The sequence below is a fragment of the Podarcis cretensis genome (assembly GCF_951804945.1).
Source record: "Podarcis cretensis genome assembly, chromosome: 8".
In the NCBI taxonomy this organism is placed as follows: domain Eukaryota; kingdom Metazoa; phylum Chordata; class Lepidosauria; order Squamata; family Lacertidae; genus Podarcis; species Podarcis cretensis.
Window position 1 is genome coordinate 66,523,796 of NC_137177.1, and position 13,503 is coordinate 66,537,298.

At 48.6% G+C, this 13,503-nt stretch overlaps 1 protein-coding gene across 4 annotated transcripts in view; it reads right to left on the minus strand.

Moving 5' to 3' along the window:
- Positions 1–13,074, minus strand: part of CHD5 (chromodomain helicase DNA binding protein 5) — a 59,346-nt gene extending 46,272 nt beyond the window's left edge. For 3 of the 4 annotated variants that reach the window (XM_079986673.1, XM_079986672.1, XM_079986670.1), the window contains exons 1-3: positions 12,743–13,074; positions 8,518–8,651; positions 206–388 (exon numbers count right to left, since the gene is read on the minus strand). In XM_079986673.1, the coding sequence (XP_079842799.1) occupies positions 206–388; positions 8,518–8,651; positions 12,743–12,785 (360 nt within the window). In that variant the 5' untranslated portion in view covers positions 12,786–13,074. The remainder of the gene's footprint in view (positions 1–205; positions 389–8,517; positions 8,652–12,742) is intronic. The other variant, XM_079986671.1, reaches the window with a different exon arrangement.
- Between the last annotated feature and the right edge of the window lie 429 nt (positions 13,075–13,503).

The following is a 13,503-nucleotide window of genomic DNA, read 5'->3' on the forward strand; positions in this document are numbered from 1 at the left end:
AGATAGGTTTGGGTGCCCATGGCTAACTCAACATCAAATACGCTGGGTCAAGGATGTTCCCATATGGGTACCACACACACGCAAGTGCATGTGTACACAGAGCCTTAGTCTGTAGTACTAATGTGATGCCCTCTCCTTACCCAGCCCCATCACAGCACCAAGCTGCTGGTTGCCACATCCCAAGATATCTAGAGTTGAGGGTTACTTTTAAGCCTCCTTCTTCGTTCTCCTCCTCGTTCTCCTCCTTCTTTTTCCTCTTGGCCTTCTTCTCCTTCTTCTCTTTCAGCTTCTTCTTCTTCTTCTTGTTGGGGGAATAGTCGCTGCCTTCGCTCTCTGATTTCTCTCCTGCTTCCTCTTCGTTTTCGGAGATTTCGTCGTCTTGGTTCCCCTAGATTTCGACAAAAACAAACACGCATGCATGAGTTAAAGGAAGACAGGTCATAAAATTGGATGAGACAAATTCATGGAGGAGAAGGCTATCCATGGCTACTCTGCCTCCACTGTTGGAAGTGGTAATGCTAATGGTTTCTGGTTTCTGGGAGAGTGCTGTTGCACTCAGGTCCTGCTTGCAGGTTTCCCACTGGGGAATCTGGGTGGCCATGGGATGCTGGACTAGATGATAATAATAATAATAATAATAATAATAATAATAATAATAATAATAATTTATTTATACCCCGCCCTCCCCAGCCAAGGCTGGGCTCAGAGCGGCTAACAAATAATAAAAATAGATGGGCTACTGGCCTCATCCACCAGGCTGTTCTTACATTCTTATGTTCTTAAGAAAAGAGCAGAAGGCAGAGAACAGTCAGCTCTTCTTGTCAGCAATGGGACTGCTTCACACACACACAACCCCCTCCTGGGCAGCTTCAAAGGCACGGCTCTGGTTGTTAAGACCGGGAGGCAACTTTCTCTTGTCGTTATTATTGTCATTAGCTGCCCTTCAACAGCAGATCCATGAGCAGGTGACAGCCATTTTCAAATTCAGAATGAAAAACAGTTAAAACATATTCTGTTCACAATAATAATCTGTCAGACGTGTGCAGTTAAAGTTTGCTTCTCTGTGTAAAAAGAAAAGAACCACTAGATTACAAAAGAAAAACCTGACCAAGTTGCGGTCAGTGGGTCGAGCATTCTAAATATGATCCAAAAAACCAGAGATGGGGAATCCTGGGGGCTCTGGGTGTTGTTAGACTCCCAACTCCCATCACCTCCAGCCAGCATGATCAATGGTCAGGGATACATTTGTGTCATGCAAGCACTTGAAATTGTCTTGAGTGTATACCTTAAATGTAATGTGAAAACAGTCTTATCCGGATGCACAGACTTATGCCATGGATCTAAAAGAGACCAGGATTGCTTGAGAGCAACATTTTTGCAGCTTCCCTTTCCATCTGGCAAAGGCGGCAAGTACATGCTGCACCAAGAGCTGGCAGTGATAAAGCCAGGAAGATTTCAGCACCTTGGACAGGGACAGAAGCCCAGAATGGGGCAGACCCAACTGCATCCCCTGGCACAACTGGAATGCTCTGCATAGGAAGTCACTGCCGCTGCCCCCTTGCCCTGTAAATCCTGAAGCTTTTGGTGCTGTTTGTATTTACAGCTGCTACACAAGCACCAAAACTGATGTGCAAACATCTGGCCGATTATAAAGGGTCTGGAAGCCTACATGAGACAGTCGAGGGAGTTGGGTATGTTTAGCCTGGAGAAGAGAAGACTGAGAGATGCCATCATAGCCACCTCCAAATATCTTAAGGGCTGCCATGTGGAAGATGGAGCAAGCTTGTTTTCTCGCGCTCTGGAGGGTAGACCTGAACCAATGGAATCAAATGACAAGAAATGATATTTTGACCAAACATTAGGAGGAAGTTTCTGATGATAAAAACTGTTCTACAGTGGAACCAACTCCCTCAGAAGGTGGTGGACTCTCCTTCATGGGAGCTTTTTGAGCAGGGATTGGATGGCCACCTGTCAGGGATGCTTTAGCTGTGATTTGTGCATTGAAGGGCCTTAGACTAGATGACCCTTAGGGTCCCTTGCAACTCAACAGTTCTATGGTTCTGTAGTCATGATTTCACTCTGCCCAGTGTTCCATGCATGAGTGTCTTGGTTGAAACAACAAAGGATGGATTTCCCCCCAGAATGCCACCTTTCCATCACAGCTTAGCACAGGGGGCAGCAACCTAAGGCCCATGGGCCATAAGCGGCCCATGGGGGTCGTTTAACCAGCCCACGAGCCACCCCTGAACCGAGCCACCTGCTTGGTGAGTCCCCACACGCTGTGCTAAACTGGAAATCGCATCTACACAGATGCAGACGCCAAAAATTGCATCTGCACAGACACAGACGCTGGAAATCGCGGGGGAGGGGCGCTCACGCATGCACATGATCTGGCCCATGGAAGGAGCTCCACTGGAGTGAACCAGCCCAGGCGAGGTAAACTTTGCCAACCCCTGGCTTAGCATGAATGAGAGAACCTGGGGCGGGGCTATGCAGATAAAAGGGGTGGGGTTATGCAGACCAGAAGATCTGGATTCTCAATGGCCTGTGGGGGGGGGGGGTGAGGAGCTGCCACCAGATGCACCTGAGAATATCCCTTTACTTTCTCTCAGATTGTGAATAGCACCATCTCCAGCCTGCAAATATTTGAGCATCCCTGGACCAGCTCGCATCATGACCGGATGGATGTTCACGCTTGATATAAGCCCCCAAATCTCAATCTAGGCCCCTCCTGATGTTTTGGACTAGCCTGGGCCCATGGGAGTTATAGTCCAAAGTATCAAGAGGGCACCAGGTTGGGAAAGCTGGACCTAAATCATAGAAACACACAAAGACAGCACTGGCTAATAATTCTGTGTCCTTCAAGTTTTCCATTTAATAACGGGGGAAAGGCGGGGGGAGAGAGAAATCTACTGTTGCTTTTCACTGGCGATATGAACAGTTATAATTTAGGCCTGAATAATTGGTTGCCATGGTAATTTCTGCAGAACTGACTGAAATCCCATCTCTCTCTCTCTCTCTCTCTCCCTCCCTCCCTGACAAGGACTTCCATCTACATATGTTCAGACTCAAACAGCAGCCTGGTTGTTTTATGTCAATACATCTCCCTCCTGTTCAGGTTATCCTGTTGAGAGTCCCGGTGGAGAACAATCAGCAAATGCATTTGGCTGCCAAAATGGCAGGCATTGAGACAAATTATCTCTTGCAATCTAGATCTAGAATGAGGATTGGGGGCGGGGGGGGGGCTTCCACAGATACAGATATGCAGATGCAGGGGAGGCAGAGGGGAAATGAGCTCTTCTCTCTCTCTCTCTCTCTCTCTCTCTCACACACACACACACACACACACACACACAGCACAGCACAGGTCACATCTGCAGTGATACATGTATCAAGAAGAGTTTGCGGCTGCAGGGTACAGTACATAATCTACACTATAATTTTTTAATTTTTTTTTATTTAAATATTTATGAGCCACCTTGTCAAAGAAAATATCGCAAGGTGGTATACAAATGAAAAGCACAATACAAACATCACAAACACGTCAGTAAGAGCTTGTTGGCAGAAAAAAAGGAAAAAAAGAAAAATCGGGTATGAAAGATCTGTCATCTAAAATATCATCTAATATTGAGCAGGAACAGCTCCCACCAAAACTCAACTGGTAAGGAGTTCCACAGGGCAGAGCGCATCACACTAAAAGACTGGAAACCCAAAATCTCCCCATCAGAAGACAGAAGAGCTCATATGCAGGATTTTCTAGGGGCCACTCGCCAGCACCCCCACTTCAAAGGATCTCAGGGTCTTTGCCCAAGACCTACTGCCAACCGTAATTATTATTTTTAATTAACTGTTAATTCATATACTGCTTAAAGTGGCAAGCTAGGCTTCAGAATGGACAGTTCATAGCCTGACAGATCAGTATAAGGCAGCTATTATCTGTATGCACAAGTCCTGGGTAAGATCAGCTCCTGCTAAAAATGGGCAAAGCCACTTGCATGAAGAAGCATTGCAGGGGGTTGGACTAGATGATCCCTGGGGTCCCTTCCAACTCTGCAATTCTATGATTTGATGAACCAGCTTTATACAAAATCAAGCCATTGGTCTGTCTGGCTCAAGATTCTGTCCCCCAGCCTGAGGACCTCAAGATGTTCTTGGACCAAAATCCCCATAATCTCTGACCCCTAGTCATGCTGCCCACCCCATTCTTAGTGAAGAATTGGATAGATGACTGCATGCACCTTCTCCATTCTCCTCCACAAACAGAGGAGCTAAATTCAAAGAAAGAGAAATGGATACTTGGATCCGGCCTGAAGTACCGTTGAGAGGACCAACATCCCTCCCCCCTTGCAACTTGTTGGATCAAAATAAGGATCCGCCCAGCCTAGTGTCCTGTTCTCTGACAGTGTTCAGCCTCTGGGAAGATCACATGCCAAGATTAGTCACTGGATTGTGCCACGGCGATAGCCCAAAGGAGGACCAGATAAACTAGCAAGGTGTTCTGTCTGCTGGTCAGTTTTGCCCATTTCTTTCAACTAGGAAACGTTCCACTCGGTGGCTCATGGAAGCAGCACGCACCTCACATGCAGAAAATCCCCTGGGAGAGTTGAGAAAGACCCCCATCTGAAGCCCAGGAGAGCCAGTATAAGGTCAGTGTGAGCCCACCTCCCTGAACCTCTTGCCCAGCAGATGTTGCTGGACTCCTGACTCCGATCAGCCCCAGCCAACATGACCAATGATCAGGGGTGTTAGGAACTGCAGTCCAGAAACATCTGTAGGGCACCAAGTCCAGGAGGGGTGCCCTAAACTCAGAGCTGCTGCTGAGAATCAGTATCAACAAAGGTTGATGTGTGAACCTCCCCTCCCTCTCCATCCCCCCCACCAAACACACATCGGCTTTGAGAACGGTGTTCTGCGTCACCACCAGGAAGACGGCCACCACTGTTTCCCCACCCATCTCTTCTTTGTAACAGGTGGGCGAGCCGCTCCCACGCACGTCTGTGCCGTCAACCGATGCAAATTGCTACCAGAATCCGGAGAGGAGAGACAGACAGATGCAGGAGCCAACACTTCTGCTAATTAGAGCAACACCGCAAATGCTCACCCAAACAAAGGAGGCGTTGCCCGCATGCCCAAGCAGCTTCAGAATCATGAGCAGGAAATCTATACATTCATTTCTGTCGTGGGAGGGTGTATCCTTTTAATTTCGTCCACGTGTCTTGAAAGAGCATAAAACTCCCAGGGTGAATGTGGGCTTCTCTCTATGTGCATCAGGAGCAGTGACCTCTGGCCTTGCTTAGTCTTTCCTGAGCTGTATAATGTCATTCTGCAGCCAGGACTCTGTACACTCTGTACATTTAAAATAATAACACTATTATCATTATTATCATTATTCTGCACAAATTCCAAACATAATTATGTGTCCTTGATGCAAATTAAGGGCATTTGCATTGCTGGGCATAATTTTCATTTCCCTGTGAAGAATGTATGTAGAAAAACATAGGAAGTTGCCTTATATGGAATCAGGCCATTGGGCCATCCAGCTCAGTACTGTCTACACTGACCGGCAGCACCTCTCCAGGGTTTCATGTTTTATTATGTTTTTGTATATGTTGTAAGCTGCCTGGAGTGGCTGAGGAAACCCAGGTAGATGGGTGGGGCACAAATAATAAAATTAAAATTTTCAGGCAAGCGTCTTTTCTCATTGCTAACTGGAGAAACCAAGGATTGAACTTGTGACCTTCTGCATGCAAGGCAGTTGCTCTACTACTGAGCTACGGTCTTTCCCCTGTTTCAAGGTAAGAAGGCGTCAAAGGCCCTCTGACTCTTGACAGCCTTATTCCCTTCCAGCTTCCAGGATTTCTTCTCTAGGCGTTGTCCACATGCTTCCGATCACTTCTTCGCAAAGCTAGAAACTTGCTCTGTTGGAAAACAGAGATGGCCAGGAAACTGGGTCCTGCCTGTGGAACCGTGGAACGCAGGCAGCCCTCCGTCCCGTCATCCCGCTCTCTCCAAAAAGCATCCCCCAAGGTCCTCTCCCCTCCCTCAGATGCACCATCCACAGACAGAGCACGGTTGGTACAGCAGCGAGCTGCCAAGATTTACAGCCAGCCACCAGGGACAAACTGTAAATGAGGTGCTGCAATGCAGCTGGAGTATCACACGGAGGGGAAGGCCCAAGATGCTGGAGAAAACACTTCTGGTAAGGTGGAGAGGATGGGGCAGAAACAGCCACATCGGGATCCTGCCTTCACAGAGTTCTGAATTAGTGCATGCATATAGTGTGAACACCTTGGCCCTTTCCTCAAACTAAAAGCTAATTCTCGTGCCAAGAGATCCAGGACATACATACATCAGCAACATCTGCTAATACTTTGCAAATCCAGACTGCCGCCAGAGGGAGGATATTCTGTCCAGTGGGGCCAGGAAAGGGCAACCAAAATGATCCATCGGATAGGGATTACCCCCCCCCCCCGCCAAGAAAGGTTGCAGTGTTTGGGACTTTATAGTTCAGAGACAAGGTGAGTAAGAGGCAACATCACAGAAGCTTAAAAAAACAATGTGTGGCATGGAGAAAATGGACAAAGTTTATCTCCCTCTCACATAACTCTGGAGCTCGTGGACATACAAGGAAGCTGGACGTTGGAAGATTCAGGACAAGTAAAATAAAGTTCTTCTTCATGCAACACCAAATTAAACTATGAAACTCACTCTCACAGGAAGAAGTGATGGCTACCAACTTGGATGGCTTCAGAAGAGGATGAGACAAAATCATGGCAGAGAAAGTTATCAATGGATACCAGTTATGATGGCTACACCCTGCATAAATGCTTCTGAATATCAGTTGCTAGAATTTACAGGATTTATTGAACCATAGAAGCATAGAGTTGGAAGGGACCCCAAGGGTCACCATCCAGCCGTCTGCAATGCAGGAATCCTTGACAGATGGCCGTCCGGCCCCTGCTTGTAAACCTCCAATAAAGGAGAGCCCAGTGAGCTAAATTTGCCATGTGCATCAATTTCAGTGGGTCTACTCTGATTAGGTCTAATGTTGACTACAACCCATTATGGTGCTGAGGCGCCTGCCATGCAATCTTGAGATTGGGGGCCCAACCATGCCTCAGCTTACTGTGAACTGTGAATCCCTCGTGACTCCTTTAATTCCCTCTTGCTCTCTACAAATACTGTTCTCCTCCCTAAATTGTAATGTCCACAAGCAGCTGAACTGCAAGCACTACTTTACAACGACCCGAAGCCTCACATTTCAAAATGTGAATGCATCCTTAAAACTGCATGTGTGCAATTGCAAAATGCATGGTGTCAGGGGTTCAGGAGCAGAGGCACAGGGAAGAGAGGAGATGGAGAGCGAAGGGGAAGAATCTGGGGGGAGCGTAGGAGAAGAGGACAGTGGACCGAGGGATTCCATGAGCCTCTCCAGCGAATCGGAAGATTCACAGAAGGGGGCGCCAGTGGCCAAGGGTAGGGAGCTCCCAAGGGGAACGCCCCAGGAGCAAGGGGGCAGCAGGGACTCCCAGAGCAGTAGTTGGAAATCAGGACCAGCTTCCCCACCAGAGCAGAGTGGGGGGGAAGAGTCCCAAGGATCGGGGCCAGTGCATTCTCCACCAGGGAGAGAAGATAAGGCAGGGCTGACCACACCTCCATCGGAGAGTCAGACAACGGAGGGGAGGTCAGATCCGGCCAGTATCCCGGAAGAGGGAAGCAGTGACAGAAGTAGTGTAACGGTCAGGAGGAAGGTCACTGGGTTGGCGCGAGAGGCAAGTTCAAATGTACAGGAGCGCGGGACAGCAGAGAATGAGGATTGGGAGCCGGGTCCTAAAGCCCGCCGGAGGGAGGGGGAGGAGCTAAGCGACTCAGCGTCGGAAGAGTCCAGAAAGGGCAATGCCCCAGCGGGCAGGAGGACCCAGAGGAGGAGAGAGCAGCGTAAGAGGTGGAGCAGGGCTAGGATCTTAAACTGGTGTCATAGGGGAGGAGACTCAGACGGGACTTTGCCGATCTAGGGTTTAAGACGTAGAGCTGCACGCTGTGGCTTTGAAATGGAAACTGAACCTCAATAAAGACTTTTGTACATAACAACAGCCTAGCGTTGGTCCTCTGTGAGCTGGGACCTAGAGGCAGCTCTGACACATGGATTCTTTGGGGTGGGTTTTTTGCATATTTGCAAAGAGCACAAGTCTACCTCTCTGCTGAGACACCTTTCCCATTGCTTTGATCTTCTTGTAGCAGATCTCCTTGCAAGGGAAAGGAGCTGTTATTGTGCACTTTGCGTAACATCAAGTCCTTTCCTTCTCTCAGCTAAACAGCTGAGAGGAGATACACAGGAGGAGACCCAGAGGGCTGGAGGTATGTATGGCTTTTGGGCCTGAAGGGTCCTCATCACTGACAAAAGCCAGATCAGCAATTCTGAAGGTACATACAATATCTCAAGATAAACTGGACAATCACACAATGTGAACCTCTTACTCCTGCTTTCCTCATCCCAGAAACCCCAAGAAAACCTACCTCCTTCTTCTTCCTCTTGACTTTAGACACCTTGTTCTCCTTCAGCTTCTTGGCCTTCTTCTTCTTCTTCTGGGTGTTCACCTGCTCCTCAGGATAAAACTCCTCCAGATCTTCCAGGACTCCATCCTCTTCTTCTAGACCAGGAAGGAAAGGGATCAGTCAATAAACTGGCATCCAGGAAACAGCTGTTTTAGCTGTACACTTAATCAGGTCATTAGAACCTCAACGGCTACCTACTAGTACACCCAGCCTTCAATTTGAATTAGCCTGATCCTCTATTCCCTTTTCCCTTTCCTCTTCTATGAAGAAACCCTTTCTGGGACCCCACATTTAAATTCTTCCCTGGTCTTCTTGCTGGCAATAGTAGGACCAACTTGGCCAGTTAGCCCTGGTCATCATTTAATGTCTACTGACTGGGTTGTTGTTCCCCCCCCCCCAAATGATCCTGAAATTTTGAATTTTATTGATATTGATGCTGCATTTTATGTTGTATTTTATGCTGTTTTTAAGTCACATTTTAATCAATGTTTTATATTTGCTGTTAGCCGCCCTAGGCCCGGTTTTTAAACTGGGAAGGGCGAGGTATAAATAAAAAAATTATTTATATTAATTATTTATAACGGCTGCTTTTCCCCATACAAACCGACCCGGACACTGCAATCATCACCTGAGGCCCTTCTCCATGTGCCTCCTCTGTGACAGGTCCAGAGGGTGACAATAGGAGAACAGGCCTTTTCAGTGGTGGCTCCCTGCTTGTGGAATGCTCTTCCTATGGAGGCTCGCCTGGCGTCATCATAACATACTTTGAGGTGCTAGGCAAAACCATTTATTTTTCCCCAAGCCTTTGGCTGTGCTGGCCTCCAGCACAATATTGATTCTGCCTGTTGTTTCTCTGCATGACTTCTTAGCATCAGCCTTCAGTGCAAGGGGATCATTCTGCTGCTTGTCTGCATCAGGAATGATTGGCCCACCCACTCAGTTGCCAATGCAGATGCAGCAGAGGAGGCCAGGTCCAGAAAGGGGGCTCATTCAGAGATGCGGTAGGGGTGCTCCTCTGAGGCTGCATCATTCTGACTCACTGCAGTTAGAGTGTGTGGCTCCAACACTCTCTCTCTCACACACACAGCCAGCAAGTATGAAAAAAATGTTCAAAACGTGCAAACACATTGTCACCCTCACAGGGCTGTTGCAGGAATCATGGGGCCAATGCTAAGGCATGCCTTGAACAAGGTCCAAAATGTGCCTAGTGCAGCCCTTGCTGAAGTTAAGGTGATCTGACTTTGTCAGCGCCTGCATAGGAGACCACCCCATGTATGCTGACTTTGATTGAACTAAGGCAGGTTATAAATAGGTGCAAAGTGCTGTTACAGTTCTGGTGCAGCAGGTGGCCTTCAGTCACAGGTTCAGGTGAGCTTGTGATAAAGTATTCCAGCATCCTTTTCTCACAGTGACCAGTCAAATGACCCAATGGGCAAGCCACAAGCAGGATCTGACCACAATATCACTCTCCACTCCTGCGGTTTCCAGCAACTGTCAGAAAGTTCTTCCTCATGTTTAAATTGGAATCTCCTTGCTTGTCCATTGGTTCAAGTTGTACCCTCTGGAACAGCAGAAAACAAGTTTGCTCCATCTTCCATGTGGCAGATATTTGAAATGGCTATTATATTTGAAGATGGCCATTTGTCCCTTCCCAAAACATTCTTCAAGGGCAGCCCTATGAAGAGTGCCTTATAGTAATCTAAGCTGGATCTTGCCAAGGTAATAGTCACAGTGGCTATTATTGGGTATCCAGGATCAGAGTTTAGATCCAGCAATTATAACCCATATTCTTAAGGGGGAGTGCAACCCCCTCCCAAACATATTGCATGACTCACCCTGCCTCTGCCCTTAAAGATACTATCTCTCAGCCTCAGAGCCACCATCTGCATTATGGGGACAACAATACTAACCTACTTTACAGGGTTGTTGTCAAGATTACTGGCAGAAGCACTTGAAAATGAGAGGCTTGAAAGTATGTGTGTTCCTGCAGCAACGTCGCAGAAGTACAGTGGTACCTTGGGTTACATACGCTTCAGGTTACATATGCTTCAGGTTACAGACTCTGTTAACCCAGAAATATTGCTTCAGGTTAAGAACTTTGCTTCAGGATGAGAACAGAAATTGTGCTCCGGTGGCGCAGCAGCAGTAGGAGGAGGCCCCATTAGCTAAAGTGGTGCTTCAGGTTAAGAACAGTTTCAGGTTAAGTACGGACCTCCGGAACAAATTAAGTACTTAACCCGAGGTACCACTGTATTTCTAGGGCAGGGGGTGCAGGACTTCAGAGGTTCCCCCCGTAACTCAAAAACCCCTCCCCATAAAACAGGACAAATTTTGCCAACTGTTGAAGTGTTAGCTCATTAAGGAACTTTTTTCTTCAAGCAGCTTGAAGCAGAAAAGGAAACATTATTAGGCAAAGCACCCAAAGACCAAGCAAATGGATAACCATATTATTTATTAGCATCCTTTGGAGACTAATATGGTAACCTCTTAAAACTAGCAAGGCAAGCTTCCAGGTTACTAAGACAGGAGTGAACAGCTGAGAACCCACCTAGTAGACTTTGCTAATTAAGTTTCAGAGTTCACTATAACGTCAGTTAGTAGCAACAGCAGGGAGCCTCTTTGGCAGTTTCCGAAGAGGCCTAGAGACAAATGGACTGAGGATATATCCAGCATCAGCTTAGAGCCAAGTGGGGCCCTCCCCATTCCTCAGAAGGAAACCCCAGGACACGAGAAATTTATAAAAGTTTATAAAATTTATAGAAGTTTATAAAACTATGCATGTCATGGAGAAAGTGGCCAGAGAGAAGTTTTCCTCCCTATCTCAAAACACTAGAAGCTGAATAAAGCTGAATGTTGGAAGATTCAGGACCAATGATAAAATAAAGCCCTTCTTCATGCAGTGCATTGTTGAACTGTGGAACTCACTCCCACAGGAGGCAGACGTGGCCACCAACTTGAATGGTCTTAAAAGAGGATTAGGAAAAAAATATCTGGAAGAGAAGGCTATTGACTGCTACTAGCCACAATGGCTAAGCTGTGCCTTTGTGGTAGGAGGCAGTGATGCTTCTGAATGCTACAGATGGGGAGAGACTGATCATGTGCTTGCTGGCTTCCCATAGGCATCTGGTTGGCCACTGTAAGAACAGGGTGCTGGACTCGATGGGCCATTGGGTTGATCCAGCAGGGTTCTTCTTATGTTCTTAAATGAAAAGGAACAGAGGATAAGTTCCCCTCTTGTGTTTCCCATTTTTGGAATTCCCTGAGGTCTCTCTGGAGACGGAATACTGGATCAGAAGGACAACTGGTCACCTGGCCCAGAGGGGCACACTTTCCTAGGCTGTCCCATCAGGCTTGCAAAGGCCACCAAAGAACATCTGCTACTTGTCAAACGTTGTTTACAACCTGTGCTCAGGCTTGGCAGGAAGCCCCATCGATTTCAGTAGGGTGTGTGCAAATCACTGCCCTCCCTTTGAATAGGCTTACTGAGGACAGCTATTAGCTAGAGAGACAGGTGAGGTAGCACACTTCTAAACTCCAGAGGTAGCACACTTCTAAACTCCAGAGGCTCAAAGAGATGTGGAGAAGACCGAGAGCTAATATGATAGCCATCTTTCTGCTGCTCCAGAGGGTGGCTCCCGAACCGACTACTAAACCTTAGGAACAACTTTCTGAGCTGTGGAAGGGCCTCCCTCAGAAGGTAGGGGACTCTCCTTCATTGCAGGTTTCGGAAACAGAGCTCGGATTCAGAGTCAGGGATTCTCCAGCTGTGATTTCTGCATTTTAAGGGGTTGGACTAGATGACCCTGGGGGTCCCCTCCAAATCTACAATGTTATTATTCTAGTGGCTTTGCCCTGCTGCACCCAGACTCCGGGATCGGGTGGAGAGAGGTGCCCAACAAGCCTTTGGATAAGCTAAAGGGAGCATCCATGGACAGGGGCAATCTACCTCAAGTAGATGATCAGAGAGGGAAAGGGGCCACCACTTCAGGGCCCTGTTTGGGAGAGCCCACCCCCCTTCCAGCGTGGGGGCAGTCTTGTAGGCCACCTTGGAGAAAGGTACCTGACCCAGCAGGACTCCTCTTTGGGCTGTTTTGGGGGAAAGAGGTGCACCCTCCCATCTGAGCCTCCACTCGGGTCAGGTTTTGTCCCCCCCCCCCTTATTCCTCCCCACGCTTTCTCCACCTACCTGACATGTCCTCCGCGATCTGCGGCTCCTCCGCGCCGCGCATCGCTCCGCGAGCCGAGCGGCGGCCGCCTCCGCCCGGTGCGCACGTTGCGCTGCGGAGGGCGAGGCAGCGAAGATGGCCGCTGCAGCGACTGGGAAGGGATGGAGAGGGGGTGCTCGAGAGCCCGGCGCGCGGGAGGGGGGCAGAGATCGGCCCCTCTTCTTCCTCCTCCTCCTCCTCCTCTTTCTTGCCGCTGCCTGCCCCGCCGCGATCCGCAACCGCGCAGGAGGAGGAGGAGGAGCGCGCTGGACCCACCTCGCACAAGCCAGCCCGGAGCGGCGGCCGCGCACACATGCCCAGGCGCGCGCGCTGACGTCCAGTCTGGTTACCTTGGCAACCGCATCCCATCATTTTGGGCACACCACCACCGGCGGCGGCGGCGGCGGCGGCAGCATCTCTCTCGGTAGACAGCCAAAGCAAGCCCCCTTCCCACCTCCCCAAACACGCACAAACGCCCCTCCAAGAATCCTCCCCGCGGAGATTTTTACGCACCAGGAAAGTGAGAGGCGCAGGGGGGGAAAGATGGGTTGGGGTTGAGAGGGTTGATCCTGCAGGGACAATGCGATATGAGAAAAGGATCACAATATTTCTGAGGGGAGATACTTTGATTTGGCATTTGTTTTTCTTTTTAAAGGACCATTTATTTAAGCTTTTCTCTAAAAAGCCGTGCCAAAAGCCCATCAAGGCTAGAGAACCTGTGGTGGCGTCATGGTTAGAGTCC